The sequence below is a fragment of the Falco punctatus genome (assembly GCF_963210335.1).
Source record: "Falco punctatus genome assembly, chromosome: 8".
Classification (NCBI taxonomy): Eukaryota; Metazoa; Chordata; class Aves; order Falconiformes; family Falconidae; genus Falco; species Falco punctatus.
In genome coordinates, this window is record NC_137588.1 from 20,957,863 (window position 1) to 20,969,301 (window position 11,439).

The window sequence follows — 11,439 nt, forward strand, 5'->3', positions numbered from 1 at the left end:
AGAGTGTGTTGGGTCTGCTATATCTAATGTTTGAGCCACGTATATATTTTTACATTTAATTTTTGAGGGGAGGGAGGGAATCTAAATAAGCAGAAGGATTGTAATGCAGTATACTCTTTAAACACTGGTTGAGCAAACTTCGATTAACGTGTGGAGAGAGGTAACATTACAATAGACTTGTGAATTAAATGCCAGGTTTTATCCTCTCTTTATTGGGTGTTATTTTTATCATCTTTGGTTATAACTTTCCCATATTTTTGGGTTTCTTTTTTAGGCTTTTGATCTTTATGAACAAAGATATGCTGCTGTGAAGATTCACCAGCTTAACAAAAGCTGGAGGGATGAAAAGAAAGAAAACTACCACAAGTAAATATTAATGACTTACGCTTCATATGTTAAATTGAATAGCATTTTATTGTTTGTAGAAGGTTAATATATCCGTCTTCTTTTAGACATGCCTGCAGAGAGTATAGAATACACAAAGAACTGGATCACCCCCGGATAGTTAAACTATATGACTACTTCTCCCTGGATACAGATACGTAAGTACATAAAATGATACATTTTCTAGAACTTGGCAAGGATTTTAGTGGTGTGTACTAGATAAACAGAAATGAAGATTATTTGAATAAAAATATGTTCTTGCTTTCAGCCAAAGCATTTAGGGTTTCCTTGAGGGGACGTTAAAAAAAAACAACCAAAAACCAAAACAAACGAAAAACCCAAACACACTAGTTGCAGGATTTTCTCTCAGCTAAATATTGCAGACCTTCTATAAAGTGTTGAAAACAGTTTTGCAACACTTGACTAGCAAGCCCTACAGGATGTCATGAGGGTGTAAGGGATGTGCTGTAATAATTTTGGGTAGAGCAAGGGCTGCTGCAGAGCAGCTCTGAAAGGTTGCTGTAGCTTAGACAAGTTTCCAAGATTAAATGACATCAGAAGCATTTATCACCCTAAGTGTAGCCCATAGTCACAGGGCTGCATCTCTTTGCATGAAATGATGGCACATCTTAAGGAACAGTGAATATATTTTTCTATTTAGAAACAAGCCTACATAAATAAGTGGAGGGGGGTTTTGTTAACCTCTCTTCAGTATGGATGCATTTTCTCTTTTGGTAAGTATGAATATTCTGATTGATGTCAGTTTCCATAAGCCAATAGTTATGCCATGTGTTCTATTAACAATTTCATTCATATAGTTCAGTACTCAGGCAGCCATTCTTAAACTTGCCAGTATCAAACTGGGTTGTCACATCTCCATTTCTCATTGTGCAGTTTGATATGTTATTTAATTTTGTCTCTCTGAATTCTGCTGTAGGTTTTGCACGGTGTTAGAATACTGTGAAGGCAATGACTTGGATTTCTATCTCAAGCAACATAAATTGATGTCAGAGAAGGAAGCTAGGTCCATTGTAATGCAAATAGTAAATGCACTACGGTATCTCAATGAGATCAAGCCCCCTATTATACACTATGATCTTAAACCAGGTAAATGAGGAATGTTACGATTGAAAATGTAACCTTTTTTTTTTTATCCTTTATTTTCTTTGTAATTCGTGCCTGGAAATACCAAAATTACCTTTGTATGTCAAGCTTATTGTAAGCAACTGAAAAAAGCATGTACTTTTCTTTCTAGTTCTATTGCCAAAATCATCTGTCTTTTCTTTGGAAAAAAGTTTGTCGTAACTTTTCTGCTTCATATTATTTTGATTTGAATTTGTAAAAAAAATCATATAGCACATAGATGCATATATTGGTATTTAGCACTATAATCAGTTCATTAGTTGACTCAGTCCTGTCTGATCGTTGTGGAATGCAGGTGTGTAAATAATTTTTCCCTTGGGTATTTCTTAACCTGTGAAGGATTGAAATAGGTAATCAATCACTTTCAGCATCCTAGCATAAGCACTTCAAAACAGGACTTTACAGAAGTATTCTTTACAATTAATAATAAGCATTGTCATAAACAATATATTGTCTTGATTCCATGCCTTTGTTTTACCACCTTGCATGAATGATGCTTGTATTCTTTATGTACTTTAGTCTGCTACACTTCCAGGTGTGGGGTTTGTAATGTAACTCAGTGCCAGCCTGTTTGCTTGCTGCTGTATAATAAATTGTTCATACAGATTTCTGGCATATTATGGAATTGTACAGAGTGTATTCTTAGTCTCATTAATTTCTGTTCTCAGAGGAACTTTATCAAATAACTTTTACATCAAGAAATTATTGCACAACTTTGATGCATGGAGTACGATTCATAGTATGGCAGCAGTTTCTTGGCACAATTTTGTGGCATATGCAAACCCTGAAACCCATAGTGTAGGATATATTCTGTGCAGAAAAATGTGAAACTTGATTGTAACTGATATGCTGCTATGTTTTGGTGTTTTATTACTACGTTTTGATATTTCCTCACTGTCCAGCCGCTTCCCAGCTGAGGAAGCCATTTGAGATCATGATGATAACCTAGAGTTCCCAAGACTGCACTGAAGTGTGTCATAGTCAAGTTACTGTGGACTTGAGGATATAAAGATGATGTAAAGTTGTCACTTAACCTTCATGAAGTTAGATATTTCTGAAAATTGTACCTGGTTTTGACAGTAAAGCATTCTATTATCTTTTTTAAGTAAATATTTTTTTTCCCCTGGATAGGTAATATCCTTCTTGTGGATGGAACAGCATGTGGAGAAATAAAAATTACGGATTTTGGCCTGTCCAAAATAATGGATGATGATAGCTATGGTGTGGATGGAATGGATTTAACTTCACAGGGAGCAGGAACTTACTGGTAATGCTTGGTTTGATTTTGCTGTTTAGACTCTGGGTCATTGTTTAGATTTCATAAAAGCTCTTACAAAGCCAATTTGGAGAGAGAGCTAGGATTAAAAATACTAACATGGATGAGAAACAAAGGTTTTTGTGCAGTGCTGTGAATGTTGATATTCCCAAGTATTAGAATGGTAACATACACAAGTAAGATAAGAGAGTGTGAGTATGTGTTGTTTGGTTTTATATATGTATAAAAAAATGTGTAGATGATCACTATGACTTGGAAACATCGTTTCCCTGAAGAAGCAGGTGTTTAATCTTTCGCTGCGGGTGGTTGAAGATGTTTGACAGAGCTATGATGATTTAAGTGTGGGTGCTTAGTCCTTGGAAATCTTAGAGCAGGGATTACCAGCAGGTAACGTCCTTAGGACAAAAGAGTATTTACTCTTCCATCTTAAAGGTTAATGACAGCTCAGCAGCTCTGACTTGTTTTCTGTGTGCACTTGCATGCTTGTCCAAAAACCTGGAGTTTTAGAGCTGCCTACAGAACTGGAATGACAATAAGCATTTCATTGCTTGCAGAAAAGCTTTCTAGAATTTGCTCTCTAAGGATACAGCTTCTTCATGGCACAGTAGCTCTTTGAGCCTGTGTGCATGGTAGCTGTGTCTGGGTGGGTGGAATAGAAAACCTATATTGGCCAGGTTATTACTTGTGAATTCATTTCTCTTTTTCTTTTCATTCTGCCTGTAGCAAGCTCAGGGTCAGGAGCTGAAACCTAACCCTAAATGGAGAAGCCAGTTTCATTCCATTTCCTCTGCAACTTTTCCCATATTTGGAAGTTGCATGTGATAAAATGTTTGCCTTTTCCCTCAGATGCTTTAGAAAAGAAAACACACATACTCTTGCACAAATACCAATGTGCAGACGATGCAAAAAGATGATTGTTCAAATTGAAGCATTTTGGAAGTGTTAGGCTTTTGCTATTCTTTCTATTTAACAACAATTTAAATATTGTAGTGTAGGAATGTATGTAAAAAAATTTTGGCCTTTCAATTTCATCTAAAATGCTACAGGCACGTAGTGGTGCTGTAAACTAAGATCAAAAAAAGTCTGTGACCATTATAGGTTCACGATGAATCTTTGCATTTTGAATCCACACTTTCTCTAAGCATAAAATCTTCATTAAGGAAGGAAGTATCTTGAGTGAGTTTGAGGTGGGGGATGAGTCTGTTAAGAGTAGATTGCACAAACTGTCAGCAGCATAGTTCTGGAAGGGGTTTCCTCAGTTGCTGGGTCTGGCTACCTGTCTTTCCATGCAGTTAGATCACATAATCTCTTCTGTAAACTTACAGGCGTTTGATTACATTTAATGTTTTGTCCCCAGTAATCTGATTTGAAGTGTGTTCCATAACCTCAGTTCTCTGATCATTAGAAACCTAATCCTCTAATTTACAGACTCTGTTTATTTGTGGCCAGTTTATACTTGTTTGTTCCTGTGCCAGTACTGTCCTCCCTGAAGTAGGTTGTTTCCCCTTGTAGTACTGCTCCTTGGTGGTTTTATAGCCTTCAATTTTTTTCCCGTGAGTTGTAGGCTCTCTATTCTTGAGATCATTTTAGTATTTTTCTTTGCACTTGCATCACTTTAAGCTCATTTTTCTTGATTGTTGTAATCAAAATTGTACATGAGTATTCCAGAAGAGATTTGGTGATACTGTGTGAAATTCAAATTTGTGTTACATTCTTATCTCATTTTTCTGCTTATTTCCATTTCCACAAATATTTCTTCAAAATTTCTTTGAAAGCTTTGTATGCTGTTGATGGAAGAATGTCTGAGTTTTAGTTGCTCTAATGGATTTTAGTTGCTCTAACAACTTTTATTTCTTTTTCTGTTCTAGATACTACAGTCAATAATATTTAACTGCTCCCATATTGATACGTTTGGGAGGTTTCATTTAGTTTTTAAAGGAGGTTCCATTTCACTAGTTCTTTTGTAATTCAAAAATGGCACAGGAACTGCCTCAACTTTCGGCTCTTGAAGTATGGCTTCCTGCAAACTACAGGAATGGAAATAACAATCATCTTTGTCTCATATACTCCTCTGGTTAATGTCCTCTCTTACTAAAAAATTAAGTAAAGGGTCTTTAAGCCACAGCTACATTATCTTTGATTCCTAACTGGGTCTTGCTGTAAAATACCCTATGTGGCTTTCATCTTTTCTTGCTCCGATAGATAGAGAAGGTTCCTATTTAACCTAGGATCCCATTTTTTTTTTTTTTAAAGTGATAATTACTGATTTAGGTAAAGAATGTTAGTATTTGTGCTTGAAATAAACCCTCTATTTGACTGACTGACTACATAAAAAACTGTAATGTCAGTTCTGATGGGTGTGCAAGGTGTTGGAATGCCTGTAATGTCAGTTTTGGAGGGCGTGCAAGGTGTTGGAATGTGGCTCATAAGGCAAGTGTACAGTTGTCAGAATATCTTGTTAGAATGTCAGAGATATGTACATGAAGTGTTTATATAATTTCATATTTGAACAAGTTCTAGTGATGCTGTACTTCTACTTGCAGACACTGAGATCCATGTTTTGTATTTTGTTTTCCAGGTACTTGCCTCCAGAGTGTTTTGTAGTTGGCAAGGAGCCACCAAAGATTTCTAATAAGGTTGACGTATGGTCAGTTGGAGTAATCTTTTTCCAATGCCTTTATGGTAGAAAGGTAAGGAGAATGTTGTTTGAAAATGTTAAGAGTTCTAGTGTAAATGTCTGATTCCAGTAGATGTGAATTATAGTCATAAAGACATGAATCTGTGTGGAAAATCACTTGTGTTACTTTTTGATGGTGTGCATTGATATTGCAAGAAATGTAGAAAATCTGGAGTGAAACTTTCTTATTTACAGAATAGTTAGCAGTTTGTATTAACACTGCAACAATTTACTATAGCATAAATATTTATGAAGTTTATGAGTAGTTGGATAACTCTCATGAAGAAAATCATGTGCTTATTTTTCAGCCATTTGGCCACAATCAATCACAGCAAGATATCTTACAAGAAAACACAATATTAAAAGCCACAGAAGTTCAGTTCCCTGTGAAACCTGTTGTAAGCAATGAAGCCAAGGTAACTTTTCATATGAACTCCATATTAACAGTTAAAACATTCATCACAAAGGATTCAGGTGTAATTAACTTAATGCTGTGTGATGGAGTAACTAAACATATAGAAAATCATGATGGAGAACTAGTATTTTTATGTTTTTATTTAAGCAAACTTATTCTGGGACTTCACAAAATCATGTATTTCAAGGCAAGACGATATATATATATATATGTTTTCCAGAAAATTTCAAGCATTTTTAAAGTAGGCCGCCTAAAAATTGTCTGCTTTGCTTTTTCCCAGAGGAGCTTATGTGTCTCACTCAGGCTGTCTCGCTAGAAGTTCTTGTGAAATACTTGTAACAGTAACGAGCTTTTCTGAAAATAGTGAATGTTATTCTCTGCAGCCTTGTTGGCTTGAAGAACTATTTGACTACCAAATACCTGGAGGATATGCCTGCTAACACTCTTCTCCTTGAAAGGTCATAGTATTTGTGTATTAACTGAAAGCTGAGTTTAGAAAGATAAATTCTTAAGAATCTGTAAGATCCTGTTTATGCTGATTCAGGAGGTAAGACTGCCAAAATAGTTGATCTGCCACAAAGGTGTGGATGGCAATGTTTCGTGTATTTAAAAATCTTATTCTGAATCATATCTAGTATCAAACTCATCTGCATAGACCAGCTATTCAGAAACAGATTAAGGTGGTTTCCCAAATGATTGCTGCTGTGAGCATTCGTAACACAAATCCAAGTCTGTGAATGTGGAAGAAAACTGTATATGTGTTACTAGTTTTTAAAACTCTCCCAGTTTTTGAAAGATACATTCATGGCCAGATGCAGTAGAGATGTGCTCATTGAAAAAAATGCCAGGATAGTAGAATGCCTGTTCAAGTTTCGGCAACTAATTAGACGTACTTAGATCTGGGACACAAGCTGCAAAAATTCAGCAATGTTAAGATTTAGCTTCTAAAGATATAAAGGAAAGGAAACCTATTTCTAGAGGCTGTAACTTCCCAAGAAAGTCAGTCATTTGGGTACATAAGTATGCTGTTACAATTCATGGTGTATTTCCATGGGTTATATTCTCTAGAAGTGGTGTTAGTGAGCGAGTTGCAGTTAAGGTTATGAGATTTTTGGTTGAAGAATTGTAGTGTGTTCTGGGTTTTTTGTTTGGTTGAGGTTTTTATTTGCTGGTTTTGTTTCTTGATTCCTATTTGGAAAAATTCTGTCCCTTGAATGCAGTTGACAAATATGCATCATATAACTGATAACATTACATGTTAACAGTTTATATCCCTGTCCTTTAACTTTGTGTTTGTCATTAGTAATTTTTTATATAGAGGAGGTTGGGAAAGAGTAGACAGTTCAGCATGGAGAATTGGCAACTTATTTTACATTCTCTGTGTATTCCATATTCTGTTTGTTTGTTTGAAAGACTAAAATAAGCTTTCAGTGTTCTCTACTTTTATTAACATTGTCACGATAGCTGTAAGAGAGAGGGAGAAATTATTCTCTGGTGAAAATGGTATAAAACAATTTCAAGCTAACTTGTAAATTCATTCTATTTATGATGACTGTGTAGAATCCAAATTGCCTTTCAGATTTATAGGCCTGGCTGTTGGAAAATAACAGATTGTAAACTGAAATTCTGATTGGGAAAACATGGAGATGAAATAAATACGGAACCTGAAATTATGTTGTTAGTTAGTTTTCAGACTGTAACTGTCCTTTGATCCTCCTCACTTTTTCCTACTTTGTGCAGTGTTCTCCTTTGCATTACAGTAATGTGTCCACACTGCCACAGAAGCATGAAGCATTTTAAAAACATTTTAGACACAAACTTTTACTCTGAGTATATTGCAATAAAATCTTAACAGTTCATTCATTATGAAGGATTTATTGTGAAGAATTTCATTAAAATCCATAATATGCACAAACATCTGAATATATATTAACAGATGTGCATGATTTTTGTTTTGTGCCTTGTTCGTGCTGGATATGTAAATGATAGAAGTAAATTCTAGCAGGATTCTTAGGAACTTTTATCACAGATTTTTTTTCCTTTAATCTGCAGTTTTTAATTGGAGCAAAGAACAAAGATTATCAAATAAAAGATATGTAATTCTTTTAAATTAATTTCTAAATTAAGTAATGATGTGCTGATCAGTTCTGTAGCAATAATAAGGATTTTCTATCATTAAATGTTGAAGCCCAAGCTCTCAGGAGACCAAATGTTCTGGGTATGCTAGACATAAGACTTGACAGAAACTTTCAGCACAAAGTGATTGGCGTACATTGTATGGACCTAATCACAGGATAACGTAGTGTCTCAAGAACAGTCCTAGCTACAGAATTTTTCAATTGATTAAATATTTTTTAAGCAAATGGGATTAAGTTTTTTTTTCCTGGGAAAGGAGTTCTAGCTAGGTAGTGGTTTCTTAAATAGTCTATTTGTTACCTAATGCCTATTGGACATGGCAACCACCATTGTCAAATTCCATATTTTGCTCTATGCTGTCATGGCACATGTGGCAATGTCTGCTGTCAAAGGTCAACTAAAGTGTTGAAATTCTGTCCCTGCATCTTCTGTCTGTTCTTCATCTACCACACAGTTGAAAGGTTTTAGAAGTTCCATGGAGCTTCTTTCTACTTCTTCAATCTTCTGACATTTGCTGCTGGTTTTTACTAAGCTGTTCAGGGATGCATCATTGTAATTGTGTGAGATGCTCATGTTTTACTTGTAAATATAGTTCCTAAACATGGAAATACACATTGGAAGTGTGAGTATTTGAAGCCAATTAATTTGCTGATATTTTTTTTTCTGCTGTGACATTATATTTTTTCATTGGACTCAGTAGTAAAATGTTACACTGTCATATGATTTGAATTACATAAAAACATGAATTTGTTTAGAACCAGTTTATCCTGGAGGACATGCATGTTTGCTTATAAGCAGACATAATTATTTGGGAATAGTATTGTAATGTTTTACATTTCTTTCCTAGGCCTTTATCAGACGCTGTTTAGCATACCGAAAAGAGGATAGATTTGATGTCCACCAGCTGGCTAATGATCCTTATCTTCTTCCTCATATGAGGAGATCAAATTCTTCAGGAAACTTGCATATGACTGGGCTAGCAGCATCCCCTACACCACCTACTTCAAGCATTATTTCGTACTGAAATTTCTCCAGCCGAAGTATGGCATGATACCTTTGTGTAGTTTCCAGATGCAGACTTGAGCTTGAAAGCATTTGAGTGTTTTTACACAGGACAAGTTTGATAACTGTGTTTTCAGGCTGAAGTCCTGTTACATAGTGTCATTTGTATGATTGGAATGGATCATGGACTGTGAATAAATGTACCCTTCTGAGAAATACCTTTAAACATTGAAGGATGACACTGCCTGTTACACTCTTAACAGGTATACTGTGTTTAAGACTGAAGAAAAGGTTTTTAGTTTTTTCTGGGGAACATTGTAAATAATCTTTTTAATACTTAAAGTACATTTGGTTGATACTGGAAAGTTCTAACATGAAGGGTAGTTTTTCATTATTTAAATAAAAAAGGGTAGTGCGCAAATTTGAAAACACAGGAAAAATTCTGTGCCTGGTTGTAAACTAAACAAACTGCCATCTTTACAAGACATTGATCTTTTGAAACCAAAGGAAGGAGAGTGAGATGGTCAAAGAGATGCTCTGTATCAGATTCCTCAGATAAAATTGTAGTATTTTATTTGGCAACTCAGGCTTGTACCTCCAAAACCATGGTGGTATTTCACTGAATTTAGATTGGAAGGGTGATATGGAATTCCTGGTACTTATTTCTCAAATAGATTGCTAATTTTGAAATCCACTCGGTTTTCTAAAAAATACTATACTTGCTGTGGTATTGAAACTTGTGAAACTTTCCAGGCTTCTAATAAAAGCAAGCAACAGTATGAAACCAAATGCAAAACAGGTCATGTATAATGTTCTATGCAGGAATAATGATAAATTCCCTTCTAGCTCTATTGTAAATTGTTGTACAGATGTCACATTTTCAGTTAAATTTCAGCAACTTATTCCTGTACAAATGTTTAAAGTATGGCTTTTTCTAATTGGATATTGTATTTTTTTTAAGTCTCCCTCAAGGCGCTTTTAATTGCTGCTAAATGACGTTGCTTTTACTTTTGTGAAAGAATCAAATGACCTCCTTAAGTGCAAGTCAACTGTACGTTATAGAGAGATTAAGAATAGGTAATTCATTAACAATCAAGGCATGTAAAACAGATCTGTGTCGGTAATATACAGTACAGTTCTTTAAGTCAGTTTATTGCGTTCTCAACCTGCAGAGCGCATTGATACTAGATGTAGAAGTTACTCATGGTTATTCTCTGTTTCTGGAAGTTCCTATCAACAAGGAAATGTTTCTTGTGGCTTGTACAGATATTTTAAAATGTGAAACATTTTCTAACTGCCTTGTATGGTAGAAACTTATTTTTCAGAACATTGTATCTCTCCCCCGTTCACTATTCTTTTTACTATCCCATTCTTGAGGCTGAATACCTATATGTAATTTTGTCCATGTTACAGAAGAAGGAGGCTGTAGTACCACAGGTTTTCATTTAGTATTGTACAGTTAAACTGTTGCTCTTGTTTCTGATGTTGCAAGCCATTTTGTTTTCATTGTATATAAGAAACATTTACTGTCTCTCTAAAATGCTGCTGAAATTGTAGAGAATGTAGCCAAAACAGTAATAAACAATGACAGTTGAAATTTCAAGGTTTTCATTGCGTGTTTTTGCATTTCAAGGAAGGGTCGATCAGCTAACCATATCACTGAGCTACACTTCGCTATTTAAAGCAAACTCTTAACTACAAGTAAAAAGCCAATAGAATAATTAAGTACCCCACACCGCTAGCCTGGCCAGGCCGGTCTTCCCTACCCCACAGCTCTCCCGGCCTGGCGGGACATGCGGGGAGCCAACCAGGTGCCCAGCCCTGCTCCAGATCCCAGCCCTGCTGGGCTGAAGCGGCTCCCGCCAGGCTCAGCGCGCGGTAGCCCTGAGGGGCCCCAGCTGGGCGGCCGGTGGCCCCGCCCCGCCCCCCCCTCCCGCCAGGTGTTGTGCGGAGGGCGGGAACAGCCCGCCGGGAAGGGCGAGAGGTGTCTCCGGGACACTTCTCTTCAAGGAGCCCTCAGGACTTGCTGATTTTTTCCCAGAAGTGGGGCGTTGCGTTGGGAAGGGAGACCCGGCAGCCTCAAGATTTGGAGGCAGAGCGGTAAGAGAGTCTCCTGATTTTGGTGTCTAAAACACAGATTCACAATTACGGCTGTGTTTTTTTAATATTTTTTCCTACTTATCGAGTGCGGTCGGAGGGAGGCTCCTGCTTTCGCAGGTGAGGTGCTTGGCACCACTGAGTGGCCGTGTTCCGCGGTGGCGGTCTCGCACCCTGTGCTGCCGGCTGCCATGTCGGCTGCCATGTCGCCAGGGCCAGGGCACTGTCGCTTCCACAGTCCCAGTGCAACCCTGCCCTGAGCTTTGGGGTGTAAATACCTCTCCGGAGGCGTGGAGCTTACCCGGCTCC

General features: G+C 36.8%; 1 protein-coding gene across 5 annotated transcripts in view; it reads left to right on the forward strand.

Moving 5' to 3' along the window:
- TLK1 (tousled like kinase 1) overlaps positions 1–10,636 on the forward strand; it is a 91,484-nt gene extending 80,848 nt beyond the window's left edge. For all 5 annotated transcript variants that reach the window (XM_080398925.1, XM_080398921.1, XM_080398922.1 and 2 more), the window contains 7 exons: positions 275–366; positions 453–542; positions 1,322–1,491; positions 2,659–2,794; positions 5,382–5,493; positions 5,789–5,896; positions 8,879–10,636. In XM_080398925.1, coding sequence (XP_080255051.1) covers positions 275–366; positions 453–542; positions 1,322–1,491; positions 2,659–2,794; positions 5,382–5,493; positions 5,789–5,896; positions 8,879–9,055 — 885 coding nt within the window. In that variant the 3' untranslated portion in view covers positions 9,056–10,636. The remainder of the gene's footprint in view (positions 1–274; positions 367–452; positions 543–1,321; positions 1,492–2,658; positions 2,795–5,381; positions 5,494–5,788; positions 5,897–8,878) is intronic.
- Positions 10,637–11,439: the final 803 nt, after the last annotated feature.